The sequence below is a fragment of the Manihot esculenta genome, chromosome 6 (genome assembly GCF_001659605.2).
Source record: "Manihot esculenta cultivar AM560-2 chromosome 6, M.esculenta_v8, whole genome shotgun sequence".
In the NCBI taxonomy this organism is placed as follows: domain Eukaryota; kingdom Viridiplantae; phylum Streptophyta; class Magnoliopsida; order Malpighiales; family Euphorbiaceae; genus Manihot; species Manihot esculenta.
In genome coordinates this window covers 22,681,230-22,703,637 of record NC_035166.2, presented here as the reverse complement: position 1 = coordinate 22,703,637, position 22,408 = coordinate 22,681,230, and the positions used below count along the sequence as shown (strand labels likewise).

Sequence of the window (22,408 nt, the reverse complement as noted above, 5' to 3'; positions counted from 1 at the left end):
GATTGCCAACGAAAAAAAAAGGGAAAAAAAAAAAAAAACAAAGCGAGAGTTCTCTCGCGCCTTTTTTCCCCTGTTTGCTTACTGAGAAAGTAAAAGAAAATGCGAGAAGATGCTACTACGGAACCCGCTATCAAGCTTTTCGGCAAGAAAATAACTCTGAATACCGACGGTCAGCCTCCATTGATTTCCGCCGACGACTTGCCGTCATTGGAGAGAGTGGAAGTAGTAGAAGAAGATGATGAGAAAGCAGAGAAGGTACCACTTTCTACAATGAGAGATTTTTGTATTGGGGGGTGTTTTATAAGGGGATCTGAAGACGCAACATTTTTTAGAATCCTCAAAGAATTTATGGGTTAGCTTTGCCTTTTTAGCTTCTTTGATTTGATTTTCTTATACTTAGCCTGGTAAACTTCAAGTGGCAGTTCTTATTCCATTTGTGTCAAACTTGTCCCATTTTTGAGTTTGATTAGATTTTTACTTCTTATAGTTGTTTTTTCACTTTAAAGCTTTTAATTCACTTTTCCAACTTTGGTTTTAGTGTTTGGAAGATGAGAAAAGTTAGGAAAACAAAAAAGAAAATTCTGATCTTATTCGATATCGGCAACTTACTCTGTTCAGTTAGTATCTGATTTCTAGACTTTATGACCATAATTCTTGTACATTTGTCTGTTCGTTGCGTAATTGACTATCTATGGTTTATAAAACCTGAACATAGCCCTGATCTTGTCAATAAGACCCCTTAACGTGTTTGACAAGAAACAGAGAAAGATTGATAAAGCAAATTCTGGAATTTAATTAGAATTCAGAAACGATAAAGTTTATGCATGGAATCTTCACTTTGTTTTATTCATTCCTTTGACTTGTTCTTGCTGGTTCAACGCTGAATACTGATTAAGTAAGAAACAATGTTAAATTTCAGGATATTCCAGCGAGGATAGTCCCTGATACAGCAGAAGAAAATAACGTTCCACTGCTGGGCGCAGAGGAGTCTGCAGATCCAGAAACTAATGCGAACCCCAAAACACCTTCTATCAATGAAGAATCTGCAAAATCAAAGAGTTCCGAAACAGAGAAAGAACAGAATTATGCAAGCACCCCGCAAGAGAAAATCCTCAAGAAGCCTGACAAAATACTTCCATGCCCGCGGTGCAAAAGCATGGATACCAAATTTTGTTACTTTAACAATTACAATGTCAACCAACCGCGCCATTTCTGCAAAGCCTGTCAGAGATATTGGACTGCTGGTGGTACCATGAGGAATGTCCCGGTGGGCGCTGGACGTCGCAAGAACAAGAACTCTGCCTCTCATTATCGTCACATGACCATTTCTGAGGTGCTGCAAGCTGCTCGGATTGAAGCTCCTAATGGAACACACAACCCTGCACTGAAAACTAATGGTAGAGTCCTTAGCTTTGGCTTGGATGCACCAATATGTGATTCCATGGTTTCTGTATTAAATCTTGCTGATAAGAGGGTTCTGAATGGCTTTCATAATTTGGAAGAACAGAGGATTCCAGTTCCTTTCAAAGGTAGAGAAAATGGTGATGATTGTTCAAGTGGATCTTCTGTGACCGTTTCCAATTCAATGGAGGAAGGAGGTGCGACTTGCTCGCGAGAACCTCTTATGCAGAGCATCAATGGCTTTGCTTCTCCACTCCCATGTCTCCCTGGTGTTCCCTGGAATTCTGCATTGCTCCCTCCACCTTTTTGCCCACCAGGATTTCCAATGTCATTTTATCCTCACTTCTGGAATTGTGGTATTTGGAACACCCCTTTGTTGTCTCCGCAATCATCTTCTTCTTCATCAAATCAAAGGGCTCCCTCTGGTAATAATTCTACTTTGGGAAAGCACTCGAGAGATAGGTACACACTTAAGTTAGACGATTTTGAGAAAGAAGAGCAGCCAACAAAGCTTAAAAATGGATGTATTTTAGTTCCCAAAATTCTAAGGATTGATGACCCAACTGAAGCTGCAAGAAGTTCCATATGGGCAACTCTTGGAATCAAGAATGAATCTTTCACTGGGGAAGGACTGTTCAAGGCCTTCCAACCAAAGACTGATGAAAGGAAACATGTTGCTGAAACCTCTCCGATACTGCTGGCAAATCCTGCTGCTGCGTCTCGATCCATAAACTTTAATGAAAATTCTTAAAATGTCGGCATGTAGACCATAGATCAAGTTAGCAAGTTAACTGACTGAGACAAAAGGAGTAGAGGGACAAAACTCAGGTTTTGGAGGACTTAAAATGAAGGTCTCGTGTGACTAATTTTCTTCTTCTGATACTACGAACAGATGGCTCTTGGTTTGCTGGATTTGTGTTCATGTAAATCTATCTATACATGTGATATATGGGCTAAGGTTGGAGAAGAATCCTTAGATGCAGCGAAAATCTCTACAGCTGCACTCAAGTTTTTCATACTATAGCTAGAAACTTGGATCGTTTTTTTCCATTTTCCTTGCCATTCTAAACAATAAACTGAAGTCTTCCTTTCAGGCTCTCTTTTTTCTTGGTTCTATATCTAAGTCAAAAATAAAAAATAAAATTTCTATTTTTTAAATTTTATAAAGAGAATAAAAAATATTGAAATGATTATTTTTCATGTTTTCTTTTATCATATTGAAAAACACAATTTTTCATTTCGCAAAACATGAAACTTCGCATTCAAATAGATTTTATGTAAATAAAATAAAGTTTTTAATAAATATATATATTTAAGTATGCATGAAATTTTTTTATATATTAAATTAATATAAAAATTGAGGGAGAAAGTATTAAAAAAATAAACATAATTTTTATAAAAAAAAAATTATGATTTGATTATATTTCTATTTTTCAAATTGAAAAGTCATTGCAATACATGAAATAATGTTGAAGCATGTTGCTGGTGGGGCTATAGTGGAGAAAATGACTAATCCAATAAAAAAAAAAAATTCGAATTCTTTTAGTGCTGCGTTTGGATTTATGAATTCGAACCAATGAATTTATATTTAATCAAGAAATAAATTTCAGTAAACATTTAAAAATATATCAATTTAAATATCAAAAAAAGGAATTTAAAATAATAATTTTAACTATATTATTGAAATTCAAATCCATCTTAACCAAAAAAATGAATTTAAGACTTAAAAATTCTTTACGAGTTTTAAATTTTAAATTTAGTATTTAAATCTAAAATCATCCATCCAAACACAACCTCAAGTGAGGTCCTCTCTTTTGTGGATAAACTAGAATTTATCTCACAAAAAGCCAGGTACCTTTCCTTTTCATACCCAGTGGACATAAACAACTTGCACAAAAAGGTAAAGGCAAGTGAAATTCTTCGATATTTTCCTTAAATTGTCTTCTTCTTCCTTTATTTTTTATTCTTTTCCATTGATTTCATCTCTTATAATAAATGACTTAATTACTTCTGAACTATTACATGCTCAAATTCCCAGAAATCAGATAAAAAAATGAAGCTAATTATAATTGTAATCTGAAGAATCTGAGGCCATTAGAAAAAACTGTAGATACCCAATTTACCAATTGCATTGAGATCAAGAAGATAGTGACAAAGCCAGAAGAGGTCTACTGTATTGATAAGAAAATGGATATAGAGAGATTATGACCCCAATGAGAATGAGATGTATGGCCCTGGAAAATTTTCCTTGGAAAACTAATTACTAGATGCATCAAAATCTAAACAATGTGTGTCCCTGGTTGATGAGCAAGAAAGAACACGTAGATATTTAAGTTGTTAGCAGCAAATACAGGCCACAGCTTGTGAATCAGGTGAGTTGTCACTTGTTATGGAAACCCAACTCTGCATGTACCGCCACAAATAATTTTTGGCATTCCCCCTTGCTTTTGTTTTCTTTCCTCTTTCCTTTTTGCTCTTTTCTTTTAAGGGGAAAGCGATAGTTTCATTTCTTTCCAACCATATGTCTAGTTTCAGGTTTTTTTACAAGTAACTCAAAATAGGAAAAACTGTGTGGCATACCTGAGATTCAAGTTTCAGTTTGACAAATACCTTAAAGGGGATTAATAGGTTAACCTGAAAAAGGAAATAAGAAAATAGATTAAAAAATATTATGCATCATTTCGTCCAGAAAATAGCTAGAATATAAAGCATTCAATTTGTAATTTCCTTGAATGCTTTCCTTTAAAGGTAATCTTGCAATTAAGGATTTATCTAAACTAGGCAACTTTGCCCCATCCAAGGAAAAACTTTACAAAACAACCCTTGTATGTCTAAGGGTTAGATGTTAGACATTGACATTGATACGGTAGGACCTGCATAAATCTACTTTGATCAATAAACATAATAAAATCATTATACAATTGTTGTATTGTAAAATTTCTCCAATCTAAGGATGGAGACTAAAGCAATAAAATTTTGCTAATGCTTAACATTAATTAGCTACTAGCAACAAGTATCAGATGTCAGCCACATCCAATAACATGTCTTAATTACTTACTGTTTTGACCCTCCCCAGTACCCAAGGGGAAATTTCCACCACTTCCATGATGGATTAATGGTCATTTGAAACTCAGATGAAAAATGGCCATTAATCAAAGTTGACTTAAAGAAATAAGCAACCCTTGTTATTGGGTCTCAATGTCAACCTCCCATTACAAATTATCCCTAGTTAGTGGGAAATATAGATATAATATTTTCAAAGCCTCTGGCCTCTCCAATGAATTAGTAACCCACTTAAAGAGCCCATATAAATTATGGCCTTTCTGATTTTGTGTTAAAACAGGATGCTCAAATACAAATATGAAAAGGTGCAACAAAGTCAATTTGGTGCTTAAGGTAGCTTTCATCTCAGGAAAAATGCACACCATTTCTTGAAAAACAATGACTTTTGTGGGACACGTGTATAGCAGGATGACCAATACCATTGTCAATTAATGTTTCTTTATGTAACATAAGAATGAAATGCTTCAATCTAAGACTTGAGAGGAAAAGAAAAGTAGCTCAAAAGAAGAACAGATTGGATGTCATGCTTTCCCCTTTCCAGCAAAAAGTAAGAAAAAGATGCATAAATTTCTTCCTTTTTATTTTCCTTTGATGGTGGATGATGATGCAAAATACCATCAATTTAGTGAGATAAAATTCTGGTTTCACTTCCAAAGGAACCATATCCTTTTTGTCACAAGAAATATGTTGCGCCCAAGCTCATCATCTTGCTGAACATAAATGAGAAAGGTATCCCAACAGCATTGAAAGAGAAGCTTCTGTAATAACGTGGATATAGGTCCCATTAATTTTATCATTACAAGGAAAATTCCATTTACTCCATCTTAAAATCAGTTTCACAGGTTACTGTAGCCATTAGTCATTGAATTCCACAAATATCCTGAATCCTGCACATGCCGAACATTCCAGCAGCCTGACAGCTCATAAGATCCATGACGTGTCCTGCAGCTTATACAAAAGTCTCCAGTTAGTTATTCTACTGAATTTCTTCGATTATGAATTCTTAAGTTTTTCTCTTTCTTTCCTTCTTTCTTTCATTAAAATACACAATACCAGAGACAAACTATAGGAAATTAGGAACTGTTATAAATAAGATCAGCCCCAGACAGCAACCTTTATTTCCCTTTAGATCAATTAACTACTTATTACGCCTGCAGCATATAAGCCAAGAGTCAGTTTTCCTTGGGAGAGTCCAAGTGAACTCTCATGTCTTGGATGGACTTCATAGAAGATCAAATCATGTAGATCTAGGAAGAGATGTGCCTCGAAATAAGATGAAACAGGAAAATTAATCTGATTGTTAGCTTTAGACATCTCAATGGTAGAACAATCAGGAGATTTTGCATCAAATGAATGGGAATACTAATTGGCTTTGCCCATAGAAATATCTAAAGCCTGCCACATGCAAAAATAATAAAATAAATAAATAAATAACAAGAAGTTGCAAAGTATAATACAAAAAATAAATACTCGTATTAGGGTGGTCATAAGAGTGATTCCAGACAAGATCTACAATTATGACCAGCTGTACTGCAAGAAACAAGTCTCATAAAGAGTTCACAAGAATCTAACGTAGAATTCTGTGCAATATAGAAGTTTAAACCAGCAAATGATTTAAAGTAAAAATAATATGAAAGCTTATAAAGCAAAGTATAAACACAGAGGCAACAAACAACAATTGAATATATTGAGCACCTTCAATAATACAAAAGATAGTTTATCATTGATTCACTAATGAATCCAAAATGTTTACTGATCAATTTTTAACAACTGGGCAAACTATAATCACTCATGAAGATAACATAAGTTATGCCAACCTTATCCTTTGTTTAAAACCTCATAACAAAACAAACTTTTATAGACACTCAAAAACTACACAAACAATTGGATAGAAGATTTCCTATGGGGAAAAAAATACTGAGCGTAAATCCACAACATATCTGTGATTATCAGAAGGAAAAATACAAAGAAATTTTGAAGTGATCAACAATGAAATCAACTTAGTATAAGATTTTCCCAAATGGGCAAAATTCAATCTCCTACTGCCAGTTTTAAAATAGGAATACCACATGCATACAGCCACCCCTTCCCCTGCCCACCCTTGACATGCACTGAAGCACATGCTGAGAAAGAGGGGGAACAAAATGCTTCATGCGGCTTTGACTTTTTGCATCCTTGTACTTCTCAAGATTGATGTACCAAACCTGAAATAATTTCAACCACTTTGACTACAGCAATCCTACATGGAAACAAACTTATTTCAACACAAACAATTGACAAATGAACAGAAGTTTATTGTATTTCTTTTCAATCAGGCTGGTTTCATACTTCTAGTGTCTTCCAAAAATTGTGTTATGAAGCTTGCTTCATAAGCCTACAATATGTGTCTAACTAGGTGAAATTTACAGCTCACTAGTCCAATGACGCTGAAAATTAACCTGAATTTAATTTCTCACAAAGTAAAAAAATAAAAAATAAAAATATAAAAGAAGAAGAAGAAGTCCTACTCCTTCAACAATAGATGCTTCATTCTGCATCTCTAAATTCAAATTGATCTTCTCTTGCTTCAGTTGCTATCTTTTCTGTTCTATATAGCAACGAACCCCAACTGATCCTGCTGCTGTCTTGCTTCAAAATCTAGCAGCATCCATTACCTCCTAATCCTCTTCAGCCTTCAGTATATTACTGCAAGCTCCATGCTGACATAATCTCTCCCAGATTTTTTTTTCTCTTTCGTAGACCATGTCAGACTATTTTTCTTCTATCTCAACACCAAAAGGATTGATCGTTACCTTGTCTCTGTCTCTGACCCATAACTTCATATCAATTGCATTATTTTCAATTTGTCATATCTCACTAACTAGAAGTTCATATAAGAATTGCAAATAATCAACACATAGAACTTCCAAGTATGGGGAAGGTAGAAATCAAGCAAGCAAGACTAAATTCTTTTTTGAACAATCAAACCTATCATGGTTAAATAAAATATTAAAATAATCCATACAAAGGCGGACATTAGATTCAATTACTCTTGCACAGAAATATCAGAAGTGACAGCTCAATAACACTGCATTCAAGGCAACCATAGGAACATGGCCCATCCATAAAACGAAAACTAATACCTTTCAAATGGCGAAATTCCTTTCCAACTCTCACATTAGTGCATATAATTGCAGCATCTGCGCCGACACAAAAAGCCCCATACCCTTTATGACTACTCGTCATAGCTTCATTGTGCACAACTGATAAATACTAAATCAGCCAAACAATCAAGTCTTTTGCGAAAATGACCATCGCCCGCCACCATATTGCCCTCATTAACCCAAATAAGTTCACGAGGTAGCTTTCAATTTGGTTGGTTTCTCAAAAAACTTGCCGATTGGTCATAATTTATTAACTATCCGTTCACCCTTATCTCGATTATGTTCGTTTCTATCACGCGAGCATTTCCTCTGGCACTTCCGCTCTTTCCAGTTCTTAAGGAAACAGAAAGAGCTACTCATCCATGCATGTAAGTAACCTCGAAAAAACAGAACATAGGGAAACACACCGAAGGTAGAGTTTAAAAGTCATGAGAGATTGTATTACACCTTTGGCAAATTCCCGTGATTGAAGAGTCTATTTATGTCTGTATTGTATATTTGTTTCAACAATAATCAACCAGGATAACCCACAAGCTTTCTAAAGACGACGTTACCAAGAGGGTCGAGGCAGTTGACCTTCTCCAACCATTGCTGCTTGACGCTGTAAGGAAAGGTCCTCGGTTAAGGTCTTGGATTGGTGAAGTCCTGGGAGGGAAGTCTTCAAATCAAACAGAGTGACATGTCTTGCTGAGTCAGGAGGGAAGCGGAAGGGTCGAGTGTAGATTGAGGAGACCTGAGGGCTGGGTGGAGATGAATCCGGTCCAGACGGGAAGGTGGGGGTGGTTCGAGCATACCTGGGCGGCGAAGAGGACGGGCTAGCCTTTGGCAATGTCTCTGGTTGGCCCCATCCATTGTTGTCGAGGGGATAATGGATTTAGCTCGCGGCCCATTCTCCAAAGAGGAAAAAAATTAGTAACGGGTTATTGAGTATAAGGTGTTTGATTTTATTTACGAGTTAATCAAATCTATTTATAAATAAAATAAAATTCCATTTCAAAAAAAACAATAAAATAAAATTGTAAATAAAGTGGAATTTGATTTAAATGAACTATTTAAAATAAGTGAGGAATAAAAATTTGTGTACTTACTTTGAAACTATGTTTACTAATTAAATATTATAATTTTCTAATTTTTTTAAAAATATAAGTCCTTATTTTAGTAACTACAACATTTAATTATATATCTTAATAAGTTAAATTAAATTTAAACACTTTTTAAATAGATACTTAAGCTAATTAAAAGTTATTTTTAAATAATTTTATCAAACAGTCAATTTACAAATATGTAAGATATTCTCGTTTCTCTTGAAGTTTTCCAAAATACTACTTTTTTAAGGGGAAAAAATCTCTTGGCTTTTATCAATAAAAGAGAGATGCAAATTGGGAGCAATTGGGAAAAAAAAATCATATTACCCTAACAATATTTTTCTTAAAATTATTTATTGATGATATTATATAATAATCACTCAAAATATGTTATCTATTATTATAAGACAGGTCACGAGACAAGAATTTGGTCAACCAATACGCAGTCTCACTTATAGAGAGAAAGACCTAAGTACCATAGTATCTGATCTTTCATCAAAACTCACATTCTCCTGAAAAGATTGAATCTTTACATAAAACTAGCGATAGTAGACACAATCCAGCAGACTCTCACTATGCCTGTAATCGCGAGATTACCAACCGATTAACCGGCAAAATCTCTTATCAAATAGCTGGCCACATCATTGCCTTATTTTCAGAAAATGTTATATTTAATTATTTCTTCTTACAATATAAAAGTTAACGATCACAAAGATAAATGTATGCAATTTTTATACAATTACTCTTGAATTCTAAGTAATTCCTTATACTCGTCCTACTCTCCAATTTATTAACTTGAGCATTAGAGTAGCTGCCGTAAGCGCGAACCATCTCACATTCTCTTTTTTACAAGTTTAACCAATCGTAATACAGTTTCATTTCGGCCGCATTATTTAGTTCCGTTGCCAGGAAATATCCATTGAATTCTCTCTGTTCATTTGGATTGAAACCGATCTCTTATCCCCTTTCTCTTAAAAAGGAAATCTTTATTTTCTCTATCTCGAAAACAACATCATTCTCTTATCCCCTTTCTCTTGAAAATGAAATCTTTATTTTCTCTATCTCGAAGACAACATGGAATGATGCATGACCACTGAGCCTTGGGCATGATTCCTACAGAATGAATGATAAATTATAACTTCAATTATCTTGAAGCTGATTGCTTCCTTATTCATTCACGTGCAGAGGAAAATATCTTAATTAATGACTCACTGTCGTCGAATCCTGATATCAATATTTCCTACCCTCCAAAGCTCAATATTTCCCACCCTCCAAAGCTTCGAAAATAGCCAATGCGTTCCCTTCACAAGTAGGACTTAGTCTCTTATAACTTCTTGAGTCGGGTTTATTATGGTTATTACTATTATTGAAAGAACTTCAAGTATAGATTGCCAGAGGGCATCTTAACATTTTAGCTGCAAATGCACAGGAGATCTTTATCAAAAATCAAGTTTCATGTTGTCCTCCATTAGATGATATGAGGAGGAGATCTATTTTATTGTATACCCATCCATGGATGAAATAAACTTAACTTCTTGCTCGACTTAGGCGACTAAAAGGAACAATGGTTTTACGAAAGCAAGTTGATTGTATATTTGGCTATCTCCTATCAGTTTGTCTTTACTTTATAATTTTTTTGCTTAAAAAGATAGACTTCTTTAAATTTAAATATAAATATTTTTCCAATTTATAAATGTTATAATAACTAAAACTAGGTAAATTTTACATAAAATATACATTTATTAATGAAATATATAAACAACTTGTATTAATAAAAGTTTTCTGCTTGAAAATAGAAACTAAAAATATTGAGAAACACTCTTTTCCTTGTAAAATTTGCACGAAGTTATAGATAATCAAATTACACAAAAAATTTAGGTCCTAAAAGATAAGACTAATAAAATAACCTAAATGCTACTGGCTGAACTTGACCCAGTTTAAATATGATGAAAGAGACCTATCTAAAAAATAAAACTTTTTTTAAAGTGTTGTCATAAAGTATATAAATCCGATGGTCATCATCGGAAAACTCTTACAATAGTAGCGACAATACTATAACCAAATTAATTGAAGATCAAGAAGAAAAAAGAGAATACATGCAACCTTAGAAAAGTCAGATCTAATCTCATAGTGAGCTAAAAATTACTGGATCAAAGAGAAACCATAAACAGCAAGGAAAGCTCTAGAGATATCGCACTAGGTCGAATCAAATCATCTTTATATGGATATAAGCATCAACGAAAGGAGAAGAAATAATACTTTTTGGCGGCCCATTCGCACCTTCCAAGATTTATTTTCACGAGTCATCATCAATAATTTATCGATCTGGACAGAAACGCACCTGCAGGCAACTAAACAACAGACAACCAAGAATTACTATAGAGAATAAAACTCTCCTCTCATTCTCCACAACTCTATTGAACAAGAAAATCAACAACAAAAAAAAAAAGAAAATCCAAAATATCACTCTAAGGAGAGGAAGAAATCCACACTCTGCAGGGGAAGAAAGGAAGGGAGCCGACAAAGCAGCAGTCAAAGCAGCAGTAAGAGACTTTCTTCCATAAAATAAAAGAGAGAAAAAAGAAAAAACTTCCTTTAAAAATCTTGAAGAATAAATACTTAAGTATTTTATCCATTATTCTTAGCCAAGAGGTCATACCGAAAATAAAAAAGAAAACCGCTTTTCGTGCCAGGATTTTTCATAGGCTTTCTGATGGACCGCTTACGGTACAAGCTTATTTTCCTACGCGTTATGCATAACATGCATAGCCATAGAGTAATACATTTCATAATATTTCTGTTTACCATGACATTTCATATCTTATTAAACTTGGGTCATCTCATTGTCTAGAATCTATATTGATTACGATAAATTATAAATTATAGTGGAAAGCAATCAGTCACTCACCAATTTGAATTGCACTGGAGACTATGTACATTTTGCTTCACAAAAAATTCTGAATTGCACTGCCAAAACGAAATCATTAAAAATAATGTCCAACCAAACCGATTTGAAAAGAAGAATAAAATTTATAAAATCCGAATCGATTAGGTTTGGATCAATTTTAAACTGTCAAAACTGAAATGGAGGCCAAGCTCTGCCTTTTTCCATCAAAACAAACGTTTCCTCAGTTGCCCTGCCCATGCCAGAGCTTGTTCTATCATCCCTAACCCCAGATCTGTTATCCATCCGCTCACCCGGAGCAGTACTTACGTCCTGCAGATTTACAATCTCACAGGGATATCCTTGTACCCATGCAACAGCTTAAGAGTAAACATCCGAACAAAAAGGAAAAACTTGAAACAACTGGTGTATCTAAATCTATCAGGATCCAAACAACCAAAGCGCAGTTAAAACAACATGTAAACATTGCACCATTTCTCTATCTATACACAAGGATTAATTGGGTCCACAGAAAGGACGGATCTTTTCTTTCTCTAGGACTGAAAGAAATAATAGAGATTTTGTCACAGAAAGAAAAAGAAATTTGACAAATTAACTGTTTCGATAACACAGTATTCATTTTCTTTACAATTTCCAAGGATTAATATTTATATTTGAGCAGCCAGCGCAGGTAAATCCTTAAGCTATGATACCGATTTCAATAGTTGGTTTGTGGATGGCCTTTCTCTGCCTCCCGTTCTCATCCGCCGATCAATAACTCCTTGCTTTGCTTCTCCACTCACCAGATCCAATGCTTGTAGATTTGTAATCTAATCTAGAAGCTACCCCACACTGGTAACCAATTCCTCCGACTACAAACAACAGAGAATCTCTCTGATGACAGTATTCATTCCCTTCCTAAAATGAATTCCCTTAATTCAACATCAACTCAGTAAAGAGAAGAAAGGGAAACCATTTTAGGAAGAGGAATGAACAGCGTCCTCAGAGGGACGAAGGCGCCGTACAGAGAAGGCAGATAGGGTTTTAGGAATTTATAGAGATTTACAGACCCATGAGAACCGTTCTAGGATGCCATCTGCCAACTTGTCGGCTACGTCATTTTAGGTCGGTGGACTTTACCCGTTTCTCAAAGGACGGTTTTTCGCAATGAATAGATTCTCAGCTTGATACGACACCGTTCGTGGACAGTATTTTTCACGCCCTTTCACCCACATTCACCAGATATGCGAAACCAGAAGCCGTGTCATGGAAGTTTGCAACTGAAAAGATTAAAAACTTTGGCAACATTCATAAAAATTTAAAAAAAAAAAATCAAATTTGAACGACTTCATGACTACGATTAATCAAATGATGTAAGGTAGTACTAATATTCATTGGGTTCCCGATACTCCCTGCTCTTTACGAATATAAATCTCACTGGTCACTGCTCATTTCTTTATCCAGCTAACTGCGCAAATACAAATTTGGGGTTGGTTGGTCCTGCTTAAATTACCCACCGAAATCAAAGGTACGCCCTTCGCCCAAATTTGTCCCCTTTTATCCATTCTCTCTCCCTCCTCCCATTCAATTCTCTCTGCTGCCTCTTGTTTGCTTTTTTTTTTTTTTTTGGGTATTTTCATTGTAAATGTGTTCTTTTTTGTTATTATTCTCGCTGAATTTCTTAGCTACAGTAGATTTTTTCCATTCAAATTGTAACATTTGCTATGTTTATGCTATTCCTTGATCTTTTTCTCAAGTGGGTATATACATAATTTGAGTTTACCTGTACTTTGTTTCCGTAAATTCTCTTCTGCCTCCGCTATTTATAAAGCTAATGACAAGAGGGTTTCTATTATTATTGTGAAACTGGTCGGTTTTTGCTAGTGGGTGTTATTTAATTTTGTTTGTCTGTAACCTCTTTGTTCTGTATATAAATAGTGTAGAAGATAAAGGAATTTTGTTCCAGAATTCCCTGGTTTTATCTTCTTCTTCTTCTTCTTCTTCTTCTTTTTCTTTTTTTTGGGGGGTGGGGTGAAGAATTTAGTTTTTCTATCCCGGTGAAAACCATATTCGCGATCTAGATGTGGTGCCTGGGATGAAAGCTTCAACTGGAGAGGTATATTTTTAGCATAATTGAAGTGAGTGGGTGTTGAGCCTTGTATAGAGGCAAAAGGGAGGATTAAAATTTGGCTAAAGTTGGCGGCTGGTTGGTCATTGTAGTCTCAAGGGTTTGGTTTTACCACCTATTGATTGCAGGATGGGAAGGGTTAAGCTAAAGATAAAGAGGTTAGAGAGCACCAGCAATAGACAAGTGACCTATTCAAAACGAAGGAATGGGATCTTGAAGAAAGCTAAGGAATTGTCTATATTATGTGACATAGATATAGTCCTCCTCTTGTTTTCTCCAACGGGAAGGCCTACATTATTTCAAGGAGAGCACAGGTGAATTGACTGTTGTGTATTTCACTGTCCTTTTTGGTTAAATATAACTTAGAATAATATTCATGTAGCTATGACAATCAAGGCAACTCATATAAATGATGGAAAACGATGAACTTCATTATTGTTTCACTATTACAGATAATATTAAGCATCTGTGTTTGAATAATCTCATTATCAGTGGCAAATACTCCAAATGCCTCAGAAAACTGAGAAGTTAGAGTATATGTTTATTCATTTATTTATTTAGTTTTTCACATTTAACTTTTACAGCAATTTTGAAGATGTTTTTGCAAAATTTGCTCAATTAACTCCGCAGGAAAGGGCAAAAAGGTATGAGACTTGTACTGAAACTTTGAGGTTTTCCAGTTAGAACTTAGCAGTTTGGTTGAATTTTTGTGATAATATAGCTAAGAGTTTCCATTTAATTGGAACAGGAAAGTGGAGAGCCTTGAAGTAAGATTACTGCCATCCATTCTCCAAAATGTCCTTTTTGTTTTAATGCTTTTCTTCTTTTTAGTCAATATTGGACCTACATTTTGTCTTCAATTCATGTAATCAATTTGGTTTTCTTCTTGAGAATGTAGGTATTGAGGAAAACCTTCAAGAAATTGGACCACGATGTGAATATACAAGACTTTTTGGGTGCAAGGTATGTGATTATTTTGGTCAAGTTAGTGGATTGTTTTGTTAAAAAGGACTTAAAAAGGATCTCAATGTCCTTTTTTCTTTTCCTTGCAGCTCTCAAACAGTCGAGGTATGAAGTGATTGCAGACATTTTTATCATTATAAAGATTTTGGATTCTTATGTTAGCATCCGTGCCAATAGTTTATTTTGTGGTTAATGTGTAATAAGCAGAAATTGGCTGATCAAGTCAGGTTGTTGCAAGCACAACTTACAGAAATACAGAACAGAATGAGGTTCACTTTCAATCTTTTAGCCATTAAAACATTCCTTTCACTTTTATGCTACAAAGTCTAGCTATCTTTAGTATTGCATGACTCTGAAACTTTGGTTCTGCCTGGTGTACCAATAAGAACTGAAAATCTTCCAGAATTTCGTCCTACTTTTTTCCTTTTCATATTATAAATCAACTCCAAAGAGGTGCAGCAGACAAACTGTTTTTATGCAGGACATATCTTGTCAACTTTGACATCCTTGTACATGTGTTTTCATATTTATCCTATTTGCTACAGATTTTTCTCCTTGCTGTAATCAAAACCAGAAAACAACTAAGGAAACATTGTCATAAATGTTCTGGTTTGTACCAAAATTGAGGTCTCAAATACTTGAATATCTCTGCCAAAGAAAGTAAAATTTACGTGTCAGATAAATCTTGTCTGACCTGATTTTCCTAGTCAGACCCTTAGAATCTTGTGACTTCTCGTTCTTCTTCTGTTCTCTCTGAAATTTTAACTTTTGTTAAATTTCTACTTCCAGCATATTTGCTATGACGTTTAATACTTAGGTATGCCTGCTGTAGGCCTGTGGCACATGTACAGCTTAACGTAGATGCATATTATGACTTCCTTTTTTACTCTATAATAGGCAGTAAGTCTTACAGTTTCATGCCTTTTTTCAGCTATTGGAATAATCTTGATAAGGTTGATAGCATAGAACATCTCAATCAAATGGAAAACTCACTGAAAGAGTCGATTAACCAAATCCATCTCCAGAAGGTATGGTTCCTCAATACATTGTTGGTGTTATGGCTAGTTATCACTCATTTAAGGTAGCATATTGTAGAGATATGTTTGGAAGATTGAGTCTGCATCTCAATTTCACATCTTCTGGTAATTCACAACACTCTTCGTATCCCTACTGACCTTCTCAATAATTATCTCTAGCTAGTGACAAATCTTTAGTCTTCCTGCAGCCTTCATGTTTATCAATAATGTATTTTATGTTCTAAAATCATTCCACATCTTGATTGAGATATCATGTGTTCCTTGCAAGCTTTTTGACAGCATTTATATGTACGACTTAATTGTCAACACTGCATGATAGAACTGTTAATTGTTTTTACAACCTTAGCAAGAAATGGGGAAGTACTGGAATAACTTGGGTATTATATTCTTATAGTGGTACTATTCTTTGGCAGGAAAATATTGGGAGGTGCCAACTTGTGCCACTAGAATGCAATAGCCAGGTAATGCACTGGCCATGTAATGAACTGATTTTGCTAGTGGGAAAATCTTATTTGGAGTAATCTACTTCACAGTTTCAGAATGGAATGGATTTACCAACTATTATAAACAGCATGCAAGAGGCCCAACCTCTATCATGGCTTCCAAATGATAGCAATCAACATCTGATAATATCCAATGAGCAAAACTTTTTGCCTCAAAGGTAAATCTTCCTCAATTATGCGTCTTTGAATTTAGTGTCCCTGTACCATGTAAAGTTGTAATAAATGTCAGGCTGAGAGATCATTATACAAAGTAATTTTTGGTCATAGGTATACATCACTTGGGCATTAAAGTATATGAAAAGTTGTCGCCAGGCCACTACCGACCAACTCCTATTAGCACATATTATTTATTTTCAGATGCTAGTAACGGACCCCTGTTAACTCTGTTACTTCTCCCGTTTTATATTTTTTATTTGATAACTGTTTACATGGCAAACAGGTTTCCTTTTTCTTTCATCATTACTTGTTATCTTATAACTGGATTCATTTTGTTTTCTACAGAGATATGGAAGGGTCTACCAGTACATCACTTCCAGGCTGTTCTGGTTATTATGATCCTGGCAAACACTCTGAAATTGGGAATCTGGGACCAGTTGATAACATGGGACAGGATGGTGGTGCATTATGCAATTTAAGTAGCAATACATGCTTAAGTGTACAACTTGATGAACAATTCTCATACCATCCATTTAGTAGTTTAAATTTGCCTGAAGTGAAGAAAATGAAGCCTGAGATGCAGATGAACTCCCAAGGAGACCATTCTGTTTATCAAGTTAATGGCAATTTTGAACTGACTAGACCTATATATGACAATGGCCATCATACTTGGGGTTCTGCATCTGGGCCTTGCAGCGTTGCAATGTTTAGTGAGAATCAGTATCACCAGGTTATGCAAGCTATTCTTTGTGCTGTATATTACTGGATTGTGCAGTGTTTTTATTTTTGTTTTTATTTTTATTTTTATGCACTTAAGAGGATTCAGATCATGTCTAATTATATAATATATAGTCAGCTATTTATATTAATTTCTAATGTAGTTGCATGCTACTTTGTTTGTCCACTGGCATGACCTGTGTTTGTTCACTTTCAATTTGTGTTGTTCATTTGTGATCATAATGTGTATGTCCCTAATCTTTTACTACCAATGGATCCAAATTCTAAGGAAGATGTATTTAGTGGCACAAGTGTAGAATTATGCTTACTTACCTGTATAATCCTCCTAAATCTTTTCAGCAAGAAGTGATGAGCTTAACAAATGCTTATTTTCATTACAAGAAAAGTAATGCTAATTTCATGGTTCAGTCACAATTGAAAAAAGAAGTTGTTTCTGTTTGTAGTTTGCATTCTTCACTTAGTTCAGCTGTTTATTTACCCCGTGAGGTTTCACCTGTGACACATAGTTTTACTTCATTGGTCGGGTGTTGCATCAGTATAGAATGTACCGTATAGATATCTTCCTTCTCTTAGCATCAATTTAAACCTTTTGTTTTTCATCCTTTTGCATTCATGCATTGAATAGCCTTACCTGTGCATCATTATCACATCCTGCCTTCTCCGTGTTAGCTGGCTAATTTAAACTTCTCATTAACTTAGTATGACTCACGTTTTTTTCTTTTACTGTTTTCTTCATTTTATGCAGCAAGCAAATTGACCGCGAGGTAAACATTCTTTATCCTTTGATGGGAGGAGTTATTGCTGGAAGAATTAGCGGTGTAATTTTGAATATGTTTTGGACCAGCCATTTATGGCCAGGAAGGTCATAGGACAGGACTTTGATTTATGGAAGACAAATCAACAGAGAAATGGAGAGCCATCTGGATTTTCTCTGGCGACCCGGTATGTTAGGCTTTTAGCTGTATATCTGATATACACAGTACATAATTTCTAGGTCATCTGTATATATTTGATCTCTACGTAAGCTGTATTTTAATTTTGATTTCTGGCAATAGGCGTCGGTCATACAATGTGTATATCTATAAATTTGCAGAAATTGAAAGCAATATGAGCAGTAGTTTCATCGTGGTTATAATTCAGTTAGTCCTATCGAATTGTTATTTCCAAGCAGCTGGTGTTTTTCTATGAGGTTTGTGCTTTAGAATTAAGTGGATTGAAGTGATATAAGAATGATAAATAAACGGCATCTAAGTTCCTCTGTACACTGGAGGTGCCTTTGTTTTACATTGATGCTCAAACCTCACTCAAAAACCATATATTGATGGTTACAAAAGCAAGAAACAGGACCCCTTTTCTTCCATAATGAATTTTAGTAGCCTCTTAGCGTTTGAACAATTGTGTTGTGCCATGGGTCTGAGAGGTGCTGCAAGAGGTTATCAAATGGTCCTTTTCCAGTAACATTGTGTTGAACCACAAATCCTAGGAAAGCCAACATTGCCAATCTCCCTGCAGAAGCAAATCAAACAGTATAAGCCTATTTTCTAGAAAAATTCCCAAGAGAATCAACCAGGCTGTCGGATAATTATTACCATTAGCAAGCTCCTTCTCCTTGGCCTCGAGAGTTGGTGCAAAGTTGAGGGGGTTAAAAATACCACCAGGGTAACCAACTTCATTTGGAGGCAGGCTGTATTGCTTGAAGATGGGGTCTTGGTTGACGCTTCCTGGGTTCTTGATATCTTGCCACCTTCTGATCTCCACATAATGGAACAATATGAACTCAATCACGAAGAGGGTTGATGATGATGCAAAGTACTCTTCTTTGCCGGCATCATACCATTGAGGAACATTGATGACTCCGATCTTGGTGAAGACCTCTGGCAATAGCATCCCTGCTACACCTAACATAGCCCACCGCCCATTCACAAGCTCCGCCTGGATGTACCATTTTAGGTTCTCGGGGTCCTCGGCGAGTCCAAGGGGGTCAAAGCCATTATCTCCTGGAAGACTGGATTTAGGGACAAGCTTTCAGTTAACAGCGAGCTAAACCAAGAGATCATGAATAATTAGGGTTTTTTTTTCCCCTTAAGGCCTTATTTGTTGAGTTGAGAGTTATTTACCTGCCGTTGAGGTAGGCCGGAGAGGGCAAACCGGGCAACCACTCGCCTTTCTTGGCCTCGACTTTAAAAGAAGCTGCAGGAGAAGAAAGCATCGGTTTTAGAGACACTTCTCTGTTGAGTTTACTAGAAGATCCGGTGAGAAATCTCGATCTTGATGCACATGGCCGGAATACGGCAGCAGAAGCTTGAGTTATAACGGTGGCCATCCTTGCTCTCCCTGAGTTCCAACGAAGAAAATGAGGACTTGGGCAGTGATAGTAGCAACAAACTAAGATCAATTGGCGAAGCCTTTGTATTTCATTCTAAGTGAGGGCTTGTGGTTGTTGTTCTTCCTTAAAAATTAGCGGTTGATTTAGTTGATTTTATGGAACCAACAGTTGAGATGTGTATTCGGGTTTTGCATGAGCCAATAGGGAGACTTGAGGCTTATCCCTTTATCTTGATTCCGTATCCATGTATCTATTTCGTTGTTTCTATTGGCAGGCAAAAGATCCAAGCGGGATCCTTTGTTTATCCACGTAGGAAGATCTTAAACTATGACGTTGGATTACTTGAGCCAATAGCTGATTGAAAAGTGGCAGGGTTATCTTTGCCAAAGCTATCCAGAAAATTGTTTGCTAGGCCAAGAGCCCATTTAGTTAGGCTGTGCCTGTGTCACAGTGAAAAATTGGCAAAATTAAAGAAAAAAAAAGCCCAATAGCCAATAGGTCAAGTGACTCGATACACCACCAGGTAATCTCTTCTTGGACTACTGGGCTGGGGTAAAGTGGACTATTTTTATTTTTATATATTATACGAAACTAGGGGAAATTATGTAAAAACAAAATTGGCACACTTTTTATTAAACAGCAATGGTAAGAGTTGAGGAAGTCACAAGTTGCTACGCCATCAACCAGCAAAAGGCTGGTAATAGCGGCTGCATGGCCAACCAAATTTGCTTTCTATAAATCAACAAAGAAACCAAAAATGAAACAAAATAATTTTGCGGGTGGCGAATGTCCACCGCAGCTAAATTTCCAGTCTGCCTGCCTTTTCAGAGATAGCAGAGCAGAACTAAACCTACATCATAATGAAATCTAGAAACGACAATAGACAAGAACTACATTTTAAACTAAGCCCTGTCAAATTTTCTGACCTTAAAACTAACACCCCTCCTTATGTATTCATTTATTGACTTGTACAGCAATTGTTTGGTTTGGTCTTTAGATTTAATCAAACTGTTGATCGGTGATGAAGGTCTGGCCAAACGACCACCTAGCTGGTACTACATCATTACAGACCGCAGAGCGTCCATCACTGGTTGTCACCATAAACGAGAGGCTTTGTCCGTTAAGGTATGCGTTGCTTTGCCAGTTTTGACCCCAGTTTCTTGACATGGGTTGCCATCCAGTTTTTGACCCTTTTACTGAAACTGCATGAATATCGCCAGCACCTCCAACGTTGGTTATCAGTATTAAGTTGAAGTATGAGTGCCCATTGATTGTGAATCTTATTCCTCCTTTCTTCTCGCATGGTATCCTGTAATAAATTTCATATATAAATCCCAAATTTTTTATAAACAAGGCTGGATCGCACGTATGATATACCTTCTATAAGACACGGGCACAATCCCTGCTCTAAACTTAGCAATTCGCTCGAAGACAGGCTGAGCGAGATCAAAATGATGCAGAGGAGGATTGCACCAGCCTCCGGCATTGTTAGGGAGGGCGTTGTTCGGTGGGCAGAAATTGGTAGCTGTAACCACAATTGAGCCTGGTAGGCACCACTGCGGGTCATCCCTACATTTTATTTCAAAACAGGCTCCACAGCTCAAGCCATTGTTGAACAATGCTGTGCTCAAAGCTGCATTGTCTTTCCCGTAACCTTGGCTGTATAGGTTTCCATACCCACAAGCCCCACCTGCAAAAGAGAAAAGGTCAACAACTCGTGTGTAAAGAAAGGTGCACAACTATATATTAATGGATGGGCCAAATGAAGATCAAGTGCAAAAACATACCCATTGTACCAGAGGCATCACCACCTCCATAGAAGGTAGCATGAGCATCAATCCAGCCCCCATCATCCCCAGAAACGAATGAAGCTAAAGAAAGAAATCCCAGAAAAAGAAGCCCAGCAAATGCCATTTCCTGGAATTAAAGACAGCACTTAATAAGCCCAAAACAACAATAAATTAGGCACTTCAAAAAAACCAGAAGTAGAAGATGAATTGTTACTCACAGCTAAATCTTAATTTGCGAGTGAAAAGTGAGAAAGGATTTGTTTGTGAGGAAATGAAGAGGGAGGGGGTGATGTGGGCAATATATAGATGCTTAAAGGAATCAAAATTTTCCCCTTAGGAAACGTCATTCAAACTAACTACTGGGCTGTGGGGACCTTAAACCGCAATTTTGTCTGTGCAAGCAACTTCAATTTTCTTCAAACCACTTGGATGTCTGTATGTTGTTTTTGCAAATATCATCTGAATTCACTGATTCTACTTTTGGTTATGCTGTGGCTTTTTTAAAGCACTTTTAATCTGCTGCGGCTAAAGCCTAGAGCTACACTTACTGCAACTTGTTGGAACACACTTTTATCTTTTACTGCAACTTGCATATTTAAGGTAAATTAATCGCACAAAAATAAGTGAATAAAATTTCACTACTATGATTTGGCTTAACTAAAATCTTAATCTATAAAGTGGGAAGCAAATTGATTTGTTAATTAAACAGAATTGAGAGATTTATTTAAAATTGATGGACTAATTATCTTAGGTAGGCATTGGCGGATATGTGTCATAAACAAGAAACGACAAGAATCGGAAAGTGAAGAGAAGTCATGGTGCCTCGTAAAGTGCCATATACACGTAGGGAGGACGGTGTCTAGTCAGAAGATAGCATGACTGAAGATTGCTCATCTCATCCAAGGGAAAAATCATATAGTGAGCTGGTTGGTTTTACCATGTAGAATGTATACTTGGTATAACAAACAATTAAAAATGTTATATTTATTTTATATTTATTGATTTGTTATATCATATAAATAATTGCACGTGATACAATAGTTTCACCATATAATTTTTTTATTTAAAAATAATTTATTTTTAACTTTATTTGACTGTAATTTTATAGGTAAAAATACTCTTTATTCTTGAATTCCGTATAATAATCTTAATAATAACATTTTATTATTTTTATAGATAATTTAATTTTTT

General features: G+C 35.7%; 4 protein-coding genes and 2 long non-coding RNA genes across 9 annotated transcripts; 2 read left to right on the top strand and 4 right to left on the bottom strand.

Annotated features, from left to right (window-relative positions):
• Positions 1 to 2,494, top strand: LOC110616631 (cyclic dof factor 3). Its single transcript, XM_021759061.2, has 2 exons — positions 1 to 255; positions 920 to 2,494. Exons 1-2 carry the CDS (start codon positions 100 to 102, stop codon positions 2,150 to 2,152), a joined length of 1,389 nt encoding a protein of 462 aa, XP_021614753.1. The 5' UTR covers positions 1 to 99; the 3' UTR covers positions 2,153 to 2,494.
• A 2,575-nt stretch (positions 2,495 to 5,069) lies between these two features.
• Positions 5,070 to 8,527, bottom strand: LOC110617196. Its single transcript, XR_002488325.2, has 2 exons — positions 5,578 to 8,527; positions 5,070 to 5,406 (listed from the first exon to the last, which is right to left on the bottom strand). It is a non-coding gene; the product is annotated as an uncharacterized LOC110617196 (long non-coding RNA).
• Positions 8,528 to 10,654: 2,127 nt separating this feature from the next.
• LOC110617229 lies at positions 10,655 to 12,727 on the bottom strand. Its single transcript, XR_002488330.1, has 2 exons — positions 11,601 to 12,727; positions 10,655 to 11,043 (listed from the first exon to the last, which is right to left on the bottom strand). It is a non-coding gene; the product is annotated as an uncharacterized LOC110617229 (long non-coding RNA).
• A 67-nt stretch (positions 12,728 to 12,794) lies between these two features.
• LOC110617226 (agamous-like MADS-box protein AGL65) lies at positions 12,795 to 18,268 on the top strand. 4 transcript variants are annotated; one of them, XM_021759885.2, is made up of 14 exons: positions 12,795 to 12,954; positions 13,041 to 13,104; positions 13,833 to 14,018; positions 14,289 to 14,348; positions 14,453 to 14,471; positions 14,603 to 14,667; positions 14,757 to 14,772; positions 14,875 to 14,936; positions 15,599 to 15,695; positions 16,118 to 16,165; positions 16,238 to 16,365; positions 16,709 to 17,093; positions 17,847 to 17,865; positions 17,946 to 18,268. In XM_021759885.2, exons 3-13 carry the CDS (start codon positions 13,834 to 13,836, stop codon positions 17,856 to 17,858), a joined length of 1,077 nt encoding a protein of 358 aa, XP_021615577.1. In that variant the 5' UTR covers positions 12,795 to 12,954; positions 13,041 to 13,104; position 13,833; the 3' UTR covers positions 17,859 to 17,865; positions 17,946 to 18,268. The 4 variants fall into 4 exon arrangements, with proteins under 4 accessions (XP_021615577.1, XP_043813321.1, XP_021615575.1 ...); XM_043957386.1 differs by having other exon boundaries at positions 12,796 to 12,954; positions 17,847 to 18,268; XM_021759883.2 differs by having other exon boundaries at positions 12,863 to 12,949; positions 17,847 to 18,268.
• Positions 18,269 to 18,320: 52 nt separating this feature from the next.
• LOC110617228 (chlorophyll a-b binding protein P4, chloroplastic) lies at positions 18,321 to 19,624 on the bottom strand. Its single transcript, XM_021759886.2, has 3 exons — positions 19,219 to 19,624; positions 18,691 to 19,106; positions 18,321 to 18,607 (listed from the first exon to the last, which is right to left on the bottom strand). Exons 1-3 carry the CDS (start codon positions 19,422 to 19,424, stop codon positions 18,471 to 18,473), a joined length of 759 nt encoding a protein of 252 aa, XP_021615578.1. The 5' UTR covers positions 19,425 to 19,624; the 3' UTR covers positions 18,321 to 18,470.
• A 409-nt stretch (positions 19,625 to 20,033) lies between these two features.
• LOC110616865 (expansin-A15) lies at positions 20,034 to 21,665 on the bottom strand. The gene is made up of 4 exons (XM_021759372.2): positions 21,436 to 21,665; positions 21,215 to 21,344; positions 20,805 to 21,117; positions 20,034 to 20,736 (listed from the first exon to the last, which is right to left on the bottom strand). The coding sequence occupies exons 2-4, from the start codon at positions 21,339 to 21,341 to the stop codon at positions 20,427 to 20,429; spliced, it is 750 nt and encodes a 249-aa protein (XP_021615064.1). The 5' UTR covers positions 21,342 to 21,344; positions 21,436 to 21,665; the 3' UTR covers positions 20,034 to 20,426.
• Between the last annotated feature and the right edge of the window lie 743 nt (positions 21,666 to 22,408).